The following is a 17,075-nucleotide window of genomic DNA, read 5'->3' on the forward strand; positions in this document are numbered from 1 at the left end:
TTTCCCAACCAAACACCACCTGGAGACCTTGGCAAGCAACTGCTCCCTGGACCTAAAATACCTTACAATGAAATGCCTTCCCTACTAGCTGCTGTGCAAGGTCACCTTTGCCACCCTGACAACAGTCTACATAACATCACGCCACACAGTTGTCAAGGATGCCCTGGATGAAGTTTACACCACCACAAACACTTTGGAGTAGAAATTCCGAGGTCTCCTTGATCACGGACAGCAACTTCAAAAATCAGCCCACTTTAAGCAGATGCTGCCAAAATACTAAGAACGTATCTCCTACTGGAGTACAGCACCACTGCCATGGGCTTCATAAAATACACGCGTGGAGGACCGTGTGTCAAAGTAGTCAGAGAGAGAGAGTGTTCCCCAACTGGAAACTTGGATGAGCCAGGAAATCCACTGCCTACTGAAGACCACGCATTCAACAGTCAAGTCGATCAGCTGGTCCAGGCTATCGGGTCTGAGGCAGGGCTTACATAACGCAACAGGATACAAAATGAAGCAGAGCGAGATAGCTGACAGAGACACATTCTGCCCTAATACTCTCAATAAGCTCAATGTCACCTGCCCCAACATCCAAGGACGCGCTCCCTGGGTCACCGCCACCACCAGATTGATCTTCCAGAGAGAGAGTCAACCTAAGGAAAGTCCATGATCTGGAAGGGGTCCCGGCTGTGCAGACTAGGAGGCAGAGGTATTTATAGACATCTTCCATTTCTATCTCCTACAAACCGAAGTCCCTATCTGCTTCAACAAGATCACCATCATCCCAGTAACAAATAAAGCACATACAATGTGCCTTAAAATGATTTTCGCCTCATGGTTCTGACTTCCATAAACATGAAGTGCTTTGAGAGGCTCGCTATGGCCCACATCATCACTTGTGACCGCTCAGCCCACCCTCGGTCCACTGTAATTTGCCCGCCATCAAAATAGGTCCACAGCAGACGTGATTTCCGTACTCCTGCTCTCATCCTTGGAACTACTGGGTAACAGGACCCTATGTTAGGCTCCTGCTCATTCACTACAGTTCTGCATTCCAGACGAATGCCATCTACACAGATTCATTCACAACACCAGACCTCAAACAATAATAAGTAGAATTCAGAAAGGAGATAGAGGGCTTAGTGATGTGGTGGCTTACCCTTGTTCTTAGATTGTGAATCCTTGTTCTGGACATGCCCAATAGAAGAGAATATTCTTCCCACATCTACTCTGTCCAGTCCCATCAGCATTTTATATACGTTTGAGAGACACCCCTCATTCTTCTAAATTCCAGAGGTACAACTTCAGTAAATCCAGTCTTTCCTCGGTGTCAGTCCTGCCATTATGGGAAACAAACAGTCTGGCAAACCTTCACTGGACTCACTCAATAGCAAGAATGTCCTTCCTCAAACTAGGAGACCCCAACTGCACACAATACTCCAAAGCATGGCCTCACCCATAAGGCCATGTACAACTGCAGCAAGACATCTTACTTCAAGAGTCAAATCCTCTCGGTCTCTGACGGCCAGCACACCACTAGCTTTCCTCACCACCTACTACACCTACATGCCCACCTTCAGCAACTGTTCCAATTGACATCCAGGTCTTGTCGCACCTCACCTTTTCCTTAACTGCTACCATTCAGATGATAATCTGCCTTCCTGTTAGTGTGGCCAAAGTGGATGACTTCACACTTATCCACATTATATTGCATTTGCCAACTATTTGTCCATTGAGTGCAGAGTGCAGTTGTTTCTCCTCACTGATTGCAGTCAGAATCCTTTTACAGAGGGCACAGCTGAAGCCTAGATCTAAGAGTTTTGATTATCCCCTAGAGGCATTAATGGTGTTGAAGGTGGACTGTAGTGAATGAAGGTTCACTGTAATGAATATGGAGTCCAATTCTAATGTTGATTTGGATTACAGGTTGATAACCGTACCTCTAGGAATTCCCATGCGTATCTATGTTTTGCTTGGGCTACTGTGGCTACACATTGGCCTTCAGAGTGTACTATGTAGCTATGACAAACACTCAAGGATTAAAGGCCCCATACCCATGACATGCAGAACCAACATAGTTTAGTTTACAGATAACCATGGAACAACTGCAATAAACATTACATCTGACAGACAGGAAGGAAACTAGCCATCAGAATATACAAACATCAGCTAACAGCCGAATGACACGACAAACTTTCCTTGATATCAGTACCTTTGGACAAATGAAGGCCATCTGTTTAACTGGGATGATGTAACCAGGGTAACCCAAGCCAAACAGAACACCTCTAGGAATTCCCATGCATGTCTTATCAACCCATAATGCAAATCAACATGCAGAATTGGACTCCATATACAAGCCCACACAGAACAGAACCAGAAATGACATGACTCACCATAAAAGGCTGGACAGTATAAATTCCAAACAGAATAGAACATCATCCTTCATTGGAGGCTTCACTGATGAAGTTACCTAGCACTGTAATGAAACATCTGAACAAAAACAAACCAGCTGGGCAAGCAAATCAACAACCTCACCCACATGCTGAGCTAAAAATCTTTGCAAAATCCTTAAATGAATTCACCTGATTCTAATTGCAAGGCACCTTTTTCTTTTCACATATCCATAAAAGCTTTTGCAGTCAGTTTTAACATTTTCTGCAGGATTGCCGCCATTTTCTCCTTCCAAGCTAAACTAGTTGTTCTCTTCTGGTAAACTTAAATTTCTCCCAGTCCTCAGATTTGCAACTTCTACTGGCCAATATATAAGCCTCCTCTTTGGTTTCAACACTGTCCCGAATATCCCTTGTTAGCCACAGTTGAGGCACCTCCACTGCTTTATTCTTATGCCAGATAGGGATGCATATCAAATCAAAAATCAGGAATAACTCAAAACCATATGATGGGAAAAGTCTTTAATCCATCATGGCTGTAGCAGCTCACTGAATGAATTACCAATTAGTCCCAACTCTTGGCCCTAGAAACTATCCTCCTCAAATGTGTGTCTAACTCCTTTTTGAAGGTTACCATTGAATTTGCTTCCAACGCATTTTTAGGCAATGCATTCCAAATAGCTTGCCGAATCAAACTTTACTGAAGTTCAAGTTCATGTTTGAATTTCTTTTTGAGAAAAGCTAAGTTTAAGAGATCTTGCTAGCGGAAAAAGTTTCTCTCCTTACTATAAATCCAAATAGCTCAATTTTTAGAATCTCTAATATACCAAATCTTAAAATTTTCTCCTGATACATTTTGTGCTAGAGAAAAGTCTTGGCATCTCTAACCCACCTAGAAAACACAGTTCTCTTATTCACTGTACTCTCAGCTGTTAGCTTGAATGATTCCCAATGATGGTGTACCTGTCTGTCTTTTTCTTTTCTTCTTCTAATTCACGAAGTGTATGCTGAAGCCGATCAGTCAAAATTTCTAGTTCCTGTGTGAGTTTGTATTCTTCTCGGAATTGTTCACCAAGCAAAACAAGATCTCGTGTTGCATCATGTAGCGGGATGTCACTGAGATAAAGGCCTCTCCTGGTTAGATCATCCAAGTTCATCACACTGAATTGAATTAGAGATGTTTTTATTACTGAAGAATTTGGTAAAGAGAACATTTTTCATTTATACTGACGTTTTAAAATCAGTAAGCATTAGTCCTACAATACTTTTGAGTATTTTGCATTGCCTTTCCAAAAGTTCACTTAATACAAACAATTTATCACTGTACATCAGGTATCTTAACAGTGTTAGAACGGCTTATTCATTGCAAAGATAGCTTAAAGGGCAGGAAAGACAACTCAAAATTCATCCTTCACAAAAAGCCTCCACCACAAAATTCAGGTTGTGACTGGATTGATGACTAATTTATGAACAGAAAACAGCAGCAATAACTTCAATAAAGGTTGCAACTATCAGACCATAACAGATAGAAATAGGCCAATAAGCTCAAGTTGCTCCAACATTCAATGAAAACATGGCTGATCTGAATCCTGAACTCTGCATTCCTGCCTTATCCCCATTACCTGTGATTCCTTTGGTGATTAGAAATATATGTCTATTGTTGGACAAGGCTGAAGATAACAGGAAGGGATCAGAGACTTCACAAATGAGCTGTTATGGGAGTGGAATTATGCTGAGTCACTCAAGTCTGCTAAAATTGCAGCAATTCAAACTGCTTTCTCTGCCAATTAAGGCCTTCATTTGAACAAAACATTTGGGATCAGTCAGGTACATGGGTAATTCCGAAATGAGGCATACACTTGGCATACAGACCTATGCACAAACAGCCTGAGAAGCATGTATTTTCACAGAACCTTGAATATCAACACTGCAGGCGGTACCCTACACCGGGAGGCACAAAGTTGATCAAAAAAAGTTTCAGCCTGGCCAGCTGCCACTTTCCCAGTTAATAACATTTGAGGTTAATTACAGAAACCAGGGTAGTCAAAGACAGAGATTGAAATCTCTAGTGGTTAAAAAGTGCGTGCTATTCATTTAAGTACTTAATAATTAATTGAGCTTTATACAGCTTTAAGAGTCTCCACTGTATCTTGATCTACATACATACTACTGTCACAGAGACAGGCAACAGAATTTGGCATCCCTCGGTGGGTGATAAGAAATAGCTTCAAGTTACTTCCACGCTGGACTGAGTAACCTTTCATTTTACCAACACACTGAAGAAAATAGGTGCAGGAAGGAGGTGGAGGAAATTTAGTAGCAAGAAAGACAAAAATAAACAGCAGACACATTAAACAAGACAGCACTAAGAACAGTGGGTCCAAATACTCCGACTGGAGGAGTGGATTTCTTCAACAGTATATGGCTAGGAAGTGGTTGAAAGATATTATACTGGTACGACAGGTACAGGAATAGGAATATTCACTGGAGTATGGCAAAAAACAAAATTACAGGAAATAGGAACCTTAAGTGCAAAAAGCTGTAGCAGTAGACTTATTTTGGCAGACCGAGCAGAAAGCCAGCAGCAACAGCTGAAGTTGCAAACAGAGGTAGCTCAGCTTAGAGACAAGATAAAAGAATGACTGAAAAGGTTGGAAATTCAAAGACAGATGCAGTCTTCATGCACATGAACCAGAAACAAACACTGAGAAACTGACATAAAAGCTAAAGAGAAACAGTGATAACAAAGCGTGAAGCTGGATGAACACAGCAGGCCAAGCAGCTTCTCAGGAGCACAAAAACTGATGTTTCGGGCCCAGACCCTTCAATCAGAGAGGGGGATGGGGAGAGGGTTCTGGAATAAATAGGGAGAGGTTAGTAGGTAGGAAATGGAGGTGCGGCTTGGGGGTGAGGGGAAGGCATGGGTGAGGGGAAGGCATGGGTGAGGGGAAGGCATGGGTGAGGGGAAGGCATGGGTGAGGGGAAGGCATGGGTGAGGGGAAGGCATGGGTGAGGGGAAGGCATGGGTGAGGGGAAGGCATGGGTGAGGGGAAGGCATGGGTGAGGGGAAGGCATGGGTGAGGGGAAGAACAGGTCACGGAGGCAGACAGGCTGGGCTGGTTTTGGGATGCAGTGGGGGGAGGGGAGATTTTGAAGGTTGTGAAGTCCACATTGATACCATTGGGCTGTAGGCTTCCCAAGCAGAATGAGTTGCTGTTCCTGCAACCTTCAGGTGGCATCATTGTGACACTGCAGGAGGCCCATGATGGACATGTCGTCTGAGGAATGGGAGGGAGAGTCTCTTATGCCTGCCTCTTTGAAGGTTAGGTGGAACAGTCCCTCTTCCACACCTACAGAAGCCCCAAACCCCACCTCTTCCTCCGTTACATTGATGACTGTATCAGCGCCACCTCTTGCTTCCCAGAGGAGCTCGAACAGTTCATCCACTTCACCAACACCTTCCACCCCAACCTCAAGTTCACCTGGGCCATCTCCAGCACATCCCTCACCTTCCTGGACCTCTCAGTCTCCACCTAGGTAACCAGCTAGAAACTGATGTCCATTTCAAGCCCAGACTCCCACAGCTACCTAGAATACACCTCCTCCCACCCACCCTCCTGCAAAAATTCCATCCCCTATTCCCAACTCCTCCGCTTCTGCCGCATCTGCTCCCAGAATGAGGCATTCCACTCCCGCCCATACCAGATGTCCACCTTCAAGGACCGCAACTTTCCCCAAACAGTGGTCAAGAACGCCCTTGACCACGTCCTCCCGCATTTCCCGCAACACATTCCTCACACCCTGCCCCCGCCACAACCGTCCCAAGAGGATCCCCCTCATTCTCACATACCACCCCACCAACCTCTGGATACAACGCATCATCCTCCGAGACTTCTGCCATCTACAATCCGACCCCACCACCCAAGACATTTTTCCATCCCCAATCTTAGAACATAGAACATAGAACAGTACAGCACAGAACAGGCCCTTCAGCCCACAATGTTGTGCCGACCATTGATCCTCATGTATGCACCCTCAAATTTCTGTGACCATATACATGTCCAGCAGTCTCTTAAATGACCCCAATGACCTTGCTTCCACAACTGCTGCTGGCAACGCATTCCATGCTCTCACAACTCTCTGCGTAAAGAACCTGCCTCTGACATCCCCTCTATACTTTCCACCAACCAGCTTAAAACTATGACCCCTCGTGCTAGCCATTTCTGCCCTGGGAAATAGTCTCTGGCTATCAACTCTATCCATGCCTCTCATTATCTTGTATACCTCAATTAGGTCCCCTCTCCTCCTCCTTTTCTCCAATGAAAAGAGACCGAGCTCAGTCAACCTCTCTTCATAAGATAAGCCCTCCAGTCCAGGCAGCATCCTGGTAAACCTCCTCTGAACCCTCTCCAAAGCATCCACATCTTTCCTATAATAGGGCGCCCAGAACTGGACGCAGTATTCCAAGTGCGGTCTAACCAAAGTTTTATAGAGCTGCAACAAGATCTCACGACTCAAACTCAATCCCCCTGTTAATGAAAGCCAAAACACCATATGCTTTCTTAACAACCCTGTCTACTTGGGTGGCCATTTTAAGGGATCTATGTATCTGCACACCAAGATCCCTCTGTTCCTCCACGCTGCCAAGAATCCTATCCTTAATCCTGTACTCAGCTTTCAAATTCGACCTTCCAAAATGCATCATCTCGCATTTATCCAGGTTGAACTCCATCTTCCACCTCTCAGCCCATATCTGCATCCTGTCAATGTCCCGCTGCAGCCTACAACAGCCCTCTACACTGTCAACGACACCTCCGACCTTTGTGTCGTCTGCAAACTTGCTGACCCATCCTTCAATCCCCTCATCCAAGTCATTAATAAAAATTACAAACAGTAGAGGCCCAAGGACAGAGCCCTGTGGAACCCCACTCACCACTGACTCACCACAGGCAGAATATTTTCCTTCTACTACCACTCGCTGTCTTCTGTTGGCCAGCCAATTCTGTATCCAAGCAGCTAAGTTCCCCTGTATCCCATTCCTCCTGACCTTCTGAATGAGCCTACCATGGGGAACCTTATCAAATGCCTTACTGAAGTCCATATACACCACATCCACAGCTCGACCCTCATCAACCTTTCTAGTCACATCCTCAAAAAACTCGATAAGGTTTGTAAGGCATGACCTACCCCTCACAAAGCCGTGTTGACTGTATTTGATCAAGCCATGCTCTTCCAGATGGTCATAAATCTTATCCCTCAGAATCCTTTCTAACACCTTGCAGACGACAGACGTGAGACTTACCGGTCTATAATTGCCAGGGATTTCCCTATTTCCTTTCTTGAAGGGAGGAATTACATTTGCCTCTCTCCAGTCCTCAGGTACGACTCCAGTGGAGAGTGAGGATGCAAAGATCTTCGCAAGTGGCGAAGCAATTGCATTTCTCGCTTCCCAAAGCAGCCGAGGACAAATCTGATCCGGGCCTGGCGACTTGTCAATCTTAATCTTAATCTTAATCTTGTCTGCCTTCCGGAGAGACCACTCTCTCCGTGACTCCCTTGTACGCTCCACACTCCCCTCCAACCCCACCACACCCGACACCTTCCCCTGCAACCACAGGAAGTGCTACACTTGCCCCCACACCTCCTCCCTCACCCCCATCCCAGGCCCCAAGAGGACTCTCCATATTAAGATGTTCACCTGCACATCTGCCAATGTAGTATACTGTATCCATTGTACCCGGTGTGGCTTCCTCTACATTGGGGAAACCAAGCGGAGGCTTGGGGACCACTTTGCAGAACACCTCCGTTCAGTTCACAATAATCAACTGCACCTCCCCGTCGCGAACCATTTTAACTTCCCCTCCCATTCCTCAGATGACACGTCTATCATGGGCCTCCTGCAGTGCCACAATGATGCCACCCGAAGGTTGCAGGAGCAGCAACTCCTATTCCGCTTGGGAACCCTGCGGCCCAACGGTATCAACGTAGACTTCAAAAGCTTCAAAATCTCCCCTTCCTCCACTGCATTCCAAAACCAGCCCAGTCTGTCTCTGCCTCCGTGACCTGTTCTTCCTCTCACCTATCCCTTCCTCCCACCTCAAGCCGCACCTTCATTTCCTACCTACTAACCTCACCTTGCCTCCTTGACTTGTCCGTCTTCCCTGGACTGACCTATCCCCTCCCTACCTATACTCTCCTCTCCACCTATCTCCTTTTCTCTCCATCTTCGGTCCACCTCCCCATTTAATCCAGAACCCTCTCCCCATGCCCCTCTCTGAAGGAGGGTTTAGGCCCGAAACGTCTGCTTTTGTGCTCCTGAGATGCTGCTTGGCCTGCTGTGTTCATCCAGCTTCACACTTTATTATCTTGGATTCTCCAGCATCTGCAGTTCCCATTAACAGTAAGAGAAACAGTGTTGTGATTGGAAACAATGAATGAAGTGCATAAGTCAGCACAACAATGAAAGTGGACCTCAGGTGATCATATGAAGCAGGCAGAGAAGACAGAGTTTGATATCAGCACAAAAGTGTGATAACATTCAGGTTTGTGACTCCATCCTTTGAGGTGGGCTTGGAGAAAGACAGTGACATCAACTCGGGAAGGCCATCACATGAACCAGACAAATATGGAGAGAAGCCAGGGGAATGGGTTAAGAGGGACTGGACAAATTCCCACCACCTCTATGGCACCTCTGATCTCTAGGAAACAGCAGCCAGCAGTGCTAGGAGTGCAACAACCACACCTCCCTAACATTAGATGTTTAGGGAATGGTCAGCTGAGGGATGACCCCCAGGAGCTGTTACAAGCCACCCACAAGCAACAAACCACACACAGGTTAGATAATGAGAACAAGAAAAAAAAACTAAATACTGATATATGTCTCCATCCCACTACACATACAACCTTGCATGAGCCACAAAACACAGGATGGGGTTCAGATGAGTTAACGGAGGGTGTACTGACAACCACGGGGGCTAGGAGAGACCCAGTGCAACCCCTGAATAATAAAAAAAAGTGTAGAGAGGAATGGAGAGCACCCAACTATGTTTACTGCAAGTCTGTGACTAGTGTTCTACAGCATACACAGCCCAAGGCTACATCAGCAAAATTTAGCTGCCTGCCAGTTGTCAAAAGATGCATGTCCATACACTGATGTCCCTCGAGACAGAAGAATCACAAGAGGCATGTGACATGTTTGACCCTTCCTGACAACACCCACCGAGGCGTGATTGTTGCAAAAATAGTCAGAGCATGGAGGAGGCAGCAAGACAAAACACAGAAGATGAACGGCACCTCTTAGAGAGCAAGAGACAGCATGGAGAAATGAAGGAAAGGGACCAGTCCCAAGGGGAACCAACAACCAATCAAATGGTGGGAACAGGACACAGGCATGGACGAGGAGCTTCACCTGCAACTGCACAGAATCATAGGATCCCTAATGGCTTATGGAGATGTTTTAATCACTATGCCAGAGATTGTGCAAACCTTTGGAGGTCAGGATAAATCAGATGCAGGCGCAACCCTTGCCACCAGAAGGACCCCAGTATGCACCGCAAAACAATGTGACACCAAGTGAGGCAACAAGTGGGTTATACCACAACTTACAATGATCGTCTCATGCCTCTCCAATATGGTTGAGAGATGCAGAATAAGATAGAACAGGAAGCCCCTTAGTTGGGGCAGGGTTGGAGGCCGCACACCACTGAGCACATCTGTTAGTGGTTTTATGGGACATTCTCAAATAAAACAAGTGACTAACCCTTTAGATATGCAAATAGGAAAGGTAACTTGGTACATCTGATTATATTAGCAGCACTTTCAGCAAAGCAACAGCATATCAGGGAAGTGATCATGTGGCCAGAGCAGAACTGTACGTTGATCTGTATAACATGGCAAATGCCAGGAATAAGTGAGTTTATTTGGAATGGAGCATTCAATTCTGGTTACCACACTACCAGAAGGATGCATTGGCTTTGGACAAGGTGCAGAAAAGATTTCCCAAGTAGTTCCCTCCTTGTAATGGAGAGCATTAGCTGTGTGGTTGAGGGGGTGACTTGATAGAGGTCTACAAAGGTTAAGAACAGCATGGATAGAGTGGACAGTCAGAAGTTTTTTCCCCCAGGGTGGAAAAGTCAGTTACCAGGGGACATGGGTTTAAAAGGTGCAAGGGGCAAGGTTTAAAAGGTAATGTACAAGGCAAGATTTTCTTTAAAAACACAGAGGGTGGTGGGTGCCTGGAACTCACTGCCAGGGGAGGTAGCGGAAGCAGATACTATAGTGACTTTTGAAGCGAGTCTTGATGAATACGTGACTAGAGTGGGAAGAGGGATATGGTCCCTGGAAGGGTAGGCTATTTTAGATGTGACAGGCAGCAGGTCGGTGCAGACTTGGACAGCTTAAGGGTCTTTTTCTGTGCTGTAATTATTTGTTTTGTTCATCCTTTTAGCTGAAATCCCTGTCGGGCAGTACAAAAAAGGACAGATTGTGTACAGTGGGAGAAACATGGATCAGTTCTACTGACAGGAGTAAGGACCTGATAGCCCAAGGAATTATTGAACAAAACCAGGTGGTATTTGACAAACAAACATAAGCATGACAGTTGACAGATGCAAGGAGAGGGGTGTAAAGCCCCAAAAAGCAGTATGGATTCCACAAGCAGGCTGAAGGTGCAATAGAAAAAAGGCAGTGCAAAGTATGGTACAGGGTGCTGTCAAAGCAAGTCACCTCTACGAACAATTCACCCATTTGGCCAAACAAAGAAACCAGGCGAGAATCAGTGACTAACTGACAATTATGAAGAAGCGAGTTTTGAGAAGATTTGTAGCTCAGCTTGAGGTTCTGGATGTGAGTTTGCCCGCTGAGCTGGAAGGTTCATTTTCAGACGTTTCATCACCATTCTAGGTATCATCAGTGAGCCTCCGATGAAGCGCTGGTGTTATGTCCCGCTTTCTAAAGAATTAAGAAGAACTAAATAAGTGGCACCAGTGATACTTGCCCAGAAACCATGATTAAATGGAGTAAATCTGCTCAGCAGTTTATGGTGCTAGATATAAAGTAACGGACCAAGGAATGCCAGTATAAATTTGTATTTATCTTTAAATGCACAGCACTATATGTGATTAGAGAGAATGGGAACTGCAGATGCTGAAGAATCCAAGAAAACAAAGCATTTAGCTGGATGAACACAGCAAGACCAAGCAGCATGTCAGAAACGATCATCTGATGAAGTGTCTAGGCCCGAAACATCAGCTTTTGTGCTCCTGAGATGCTACTTAGTCTGCTGTGTTCATCCAGCTACACACTTTGTTATCTAGCAATATATGTGGACAGCTTTGTCACTGGGATTTCACAACAGCCCAATACTTCCAGAGGTTAAGAAATGGGTTATGGGATTTTAAGGCCAGACTGCAGAAGCAAAATTATCAATGTTCTGTATCAGGAAAACAGGAGCATGATGATCTCCTGAATGAGTTGTCGTCACCTCCTGACACTCACGGTGTCTCTTCTGGTAAATTAGTTACCTGCAAACATAGTGCCTCTCTCAAAATAACAACATGCATCTAGCAATGTTTATGGCTACTGTGTAGTCATTAATATGTCCATCCAGCATCTGAACAGTATGCATGCCCTTAAAAGACTCAACCCTACAAAAAGGAGCCTGAGTTAAAAAGGCAACCCAAAAAAGGCTCAGATAACGAGACAGTATGTGAGTTACATAGGAGTGGTATTAACACCACCAGAAAAAGACACAGATCAACAATGGATTGAAACAAATGTGGAGGGATTAAGCGTGTTTTTGGGCTCGATTGGGTATTGTGGAGACCATAAAATCAACAGTTTTGCCACAAAGGCAGTATCACTAAATGTTACTAAAGTAAAATGCCTCATGGAAATGGAGGCTGGGACACAAGCAAGCTATAAATAACTGAAAGAGTTCGGGGTTCTGACGAAGGGTCACCAAACCTGAAACATTAACTGTTTTCCCCTCCACAGATACTGCCAGACCTACTGAGCTTTTCCAGCAACTTTCTTTCTGAAACAGTTTGGAGAATGCTCCTGCCCTAAAAATCCCAAATCCAGCTGAACCATTCTCCTTAGAGTTGACTACAACAGATTCCACAATATTGGCCATCTTTATTGACCATGCATCTCTTGCAATGAGATCAGTAGCCTAGCCTCCCACATGCTCACACCAGTACAGAATCGATATCCCGCATGTGAAAAGCATTAATGGTGGAATTCCATGGTATAACATTTTACCCACATTGTAGGGTTGAGTCTGTTAAGGGAATGCATACTGTTCAGATGCTAGATGGACATATTAATGACTACACAGTAGCCAGAAACATTGCTAGATGCATGTTGTTATTTTAAGAGAGAGGCACTATGTTTGCAGGTAACTAATTTACCAGAAGACACATTATGAGTGTCAGGAGGTGACAGCAAATACAATTTCCATTTGTATCAAAAGGAGAAAGGAGAGGACTATTGGTGAAGAGAATACAGGGAACACCCAACACAAGAGATGGGCAGATCAGCAGAAACAGGAGAACAGTAGGGGAATGACAAATCGCCGTTCAGGTTTTGTTGACTAATCTTCAAATGTACGGAATGGAGAATGGAGAACTAGCTGAGGGATCTGTATGGAAGATGAGCAAAAATGAGAAGTGGTTAGTAGGGTCCTCCAACTGTCAAAGACCACAAGTGCACAAGCAGCTGAGTTGGCAGCTGTGGCATATATAGTGAGCCACCCGGATTAATTCACCATAAGATCTACAATATATTCAACTAGTATGTACTTATGCAACAATCTGACAACATACCCTACCTTTGTGGGATGCAAATGGTTTTGGGTCAGCAGATGGGATGGTCCTACAATCCACCCCATTGCATTGAGGTAGATCTTTGAAAAAGGCAAAACAAAAAAGGGAGAGAAGATAGAGTGAGGTTGTTGACTTGCTCACAGAACTAGCTGGTCCTTGTTCAGACATTTCGTCACTATGCTAGGTGATATCATCAGGGAGCCTCCAATGAAGCAATGTTATTCTACTCCACTTGGAATTTATACTGTCTGGTCCGTTATGGTGAGCAGCATCATTTCCAGTTTTGATCTGTATGGGTTTGTATATGGGGTCCAATTCTATGTGTTTGTTGATTGCATTATAGGTTGAGAACCATGCCTCTAGGAATTCCTGTGTGTCTCTGTTTGGCTTGGGCTATAATGGTTACCTTGTCCCAGTTAAACAGATGGCCTTCGTTGTCTGAATCATACCGATATTAAGGAGAGTTTGGAGTGCCATTTTGCTGCTAGTTGATGTTCATGTATTCTGATGTCTAGTTTCCTTCCTGTCTGTCCAATGCAAATGTTTGTGGCAATTGTTGCATGGTATTTGTTGAAATCACATTCATTCTGCATGTTATGGGAATGGGGTCTTTAATCCTTGTAAGAGTTTGTCGTAGCATGGCTACGGGCCACCATAATTTCTAGTGGTCTGGGAGTCTTGTTGTCAGTTCTGACACATTGATGATGTATGGCAGTATGGCCAGTATGTTAGGGCATACTGTGTCCTCCTGTCGTCTGTTTAATAAGCATCTGCAGAAAGGCAAGTACCATGCAACAACTGCTACAAATTTCTGGAATTCAAGAATTCAGAAACTGCTGTCTCTGCCAACTAAGGCAGACATTTGGACAAGACATTCAGGATTGGTCATGTGCACAGATAATTCCAAACAAGGCATACCCGTGACGCAGAGACCCAATGTATAAAGATTCTGGGAAGGTTTTAATCCTCTTCATAAAATCTCTCCATTCCTGGGATCAAGGTCAACCTTTCTAATGTCAGTCTGCTTCAAGGGAATCCAAACTATTCCCAATATTTCAATTGTTGTTTTGCTACATCTTGTATTTTACAGGTGACACAATGGGGAAACAATGATGATGACGACAGCATAGTGTGATGAAAACATGGCTTTTAGAGAGCTGTTTTATCCTGGCTTTGTCTTTGGAGACAGGCATTAAGCCATACATGCTGAGCTGACACCTCCAAGCTAATTAAGCAAACAGCTTGTAATGTTTTGGAATTTTAAAAAAATTGGAACAGAAACAGCAGGAATGGGTGGAGTCAGGCTCCCACAGAAGCAGGTCTTATTTCATGTTTCAACAGTTGCTGAAGCTTTGGTGGTTAAAGCTGCTACACCTTTCTGTTGTAGCCAAAAGCTTGGGTCATCTTCCTGCTGCCAGAATTGCACGTGAGAGTCTCCCTTACTGACTTTGCCATTGCCAAGGGCATGTTTATGGGATGTTACTATATTGGAATGGTTGTTGCTTAATAGTTAACAGAGTAACAGGATTATTTTTCAAATAGGTAGTTATACCAATTCTCTGTCTTGTTCGCTTTTTAATGAGGGTTAAGAATAAAGTGTGTTTCACTTAGTTGAGTGGTGTGACGAGTGGAATTACTTTCGGAACACAGAATTTCTACTTGTCTTTAAAGATGATAAAAGTTAGCATTTCTCCTATCTGCTTGATCTATTTTGCAGGGGGGTTTGGTGTGGTCCATAGCAGTCTGCAGAGGCAGATAGACAGGTTAGGTCAGAGTGCAAACACTTAGTAGATGGAATGTAATGATGGAAAATGTGATGCTCTGCACCTTGGTAAGTTGAATAGAAGTTTGTTTCTAAATGTAAAAGACTGCAAAAAGCTGCAGCTCAAGGGGAATTTGGGAGGGGGGGGGTCCCAGTATATGAATCACTAGGAACTAGTCCCCATTATCTAATGAAATTGGGTAAGTCAAGTGAAATGTAGGCTTCTTTCTTGAAGGGAATCCAGTATAAAAATAGATGTCTTTACTATTGTCGATTGTTGAGACTGGGTCTTTTAAGACAGCTTTACAAATTGCTACCTCAAATGGTGTTGGCTGCCAGTGAAGCGACAGAGTTGAGTGACAATGCCCAGATGCATCAAGTAGAAGAAATTTAGCAGCACGTGATACTAGCCATAGCATGCTTCTGATATAGCCACAAGTAGTCAATGTGTTGGACCCCAGAAGCCCAGTGTTGCAGATGTAAGCATGTGGGCTATACTGCCCCTACAACTTAGGCAAGAGGGGTGTCTAAACAAAACAATTCAGTGCACAAGATTTAAGGTACATACCACCAGCCAGTGAGTGGGCCAACAGTAAAGTGGATCTGGAAAAGAAGCTCAGTCAGCAAATTTTCATTTAAATATCCTGCAGGTATGAGATGAAGTTGATCATTTCTGGGTTCTTCCCAAAAGAGAGCGCAAGACAGTGAAGATGGAAGTGGTGCAGGAATATCCAATTCCTCACTCAACATATAGGGAAAAGCTAAAGGCACTGCCATTGAAGCCTGCCAAGATGGCACTCCAGACAGAGAACAAATGTGCTGCTGAAGAGCTACGTACAAGTGCACCTCAGGGACGAGTGTATCAAATTACCTCTGTACATACTGAAAGCAGTTCATTAAATTTCTCTCACCAGGAGCATCTAAATAAGGTCAAATTGGGTGTGGTTAATAGGCTGGCAGATTCAATAAATCAGTTTGCAAGATATTTTGAATATGTGTTAAGAATGGTTCCCTTGTAGTCAAAGGGGAAATGCAACTTTGGTTGAAACAGGAGGCTCATCCAAGGAAGAGATGTGTCCAATATTGTATGCCATCCAGCATAAGTGGAAGTAGAACTAGAATGGCTGGTGAGTCTGGGAATGTTAGAACCAGTTACCACCAGGGAATGGGCCACTCCAATTGTTCCAATCTTAAAAAACGTGGCATGGTGAGGATTTGTGGTGACGTTAAAAGGTCATAATCAACCCAGTGCTATGCCCAAATCAATACCCACTTTTATACATTGAAGACTTGTTTAGTAGAGTGGCTCTACTTGCAGGTGCGGTCACAAAGGGATCCCTGTCACCATGGACATTAGTAACACACAGGGCACTGTTCCACTACAAGTGACTGCCTTTTGGCATCACATCAGTGCCAACTCTATTCCAAACAGCCAGAGTGAATTTTGAGCAGATTGGTAGGTGTCTAATATGGGCGATATTTTAGGTTAGATTAGATTCCCTACAGTGTGGAAACAGGCCCTTTGGCCCAACAAGTCCACACCGTCCCTTGAAGAATCCCACCCAGACCCATCCCCCTATAACCCACACACCCCTGAACACTACCGGCAATTTAACATGGCCAATCCACCTAAACTGCACATCTCTGGACTGTGAGAGGAAACCGGAGCACTGGGAGGAAACGCACACAGACACTGAGTATGTGCAAACTCCACACAGACGGTCGCCAAAGGCTGGAATTGAACCCAGGTCCCTGGCACTGTGAGCAACCCGTGCCATCACTGGATCCTCCAAAAGTGCAGTATTTGAAAAACCTGGGAGAAATCCAAAGAAGGTTGCAGGAACATGCTCGACAAAGTAAAAAAGGAAATGAGAGTTCAAAAAAAAAACAACTTCTATAGATTACCTGGATCCAAACTGTGGAAGCCATCATGAAGGACCCGAGATCAGAGGATGTCTCAAATGAAATCGCTATTGGAACTTGTAAATTACTATGGCAAGCTTGGGACTGATCACTAACTGTGCTGAAATACCTACATTGGTTGCTAGGAAAAAAAGGATACTGTGAAATGGACAGAGGTATTTGAGGCAGCTTACTGGG

At 44.5% G+C, this 17,075-nt stretch overlaps 1 protein-coding gene across 1 annotated transcript in view; it reads right to left on the minus strand.

Moving 5' to 3' along the window:
- The window catches only part of gucy1b1 (guanylate cyclase 1 soluble subunit beta 1), a 167,670-nt gene that overhangs the window by 72,413 nt on the left and 78,182 nt on the right, over positions 1-17,075 (minus strand). The window contains exon 9 of the mRNA XM_048539724.2: positions 3,354-3,551. Coding sequence (XP_048395681.1) covers positions 3,354-3,551 — 198 coding nt within the window. The remainder of the gene's footprint in view (positions 1-3,353; positions 3,552-17,075) is intronic.

Source organism: Stegostoma tigrinum, chromosome 1 (genome assembly GCF_030684315.1).
Source record: "Stegostoma tigrinum isolate sSteTig4 chromosome 1, sSteTig4.hap1, whole genome shotgun sequence".
Taxonomy (NCBI): Eukaryota; Metazoa; Chordata; class Chondrichthyes; order Orectolobiformes; family Stegostomatidae; genus Stegostoma; species Stegostoma tigrinum.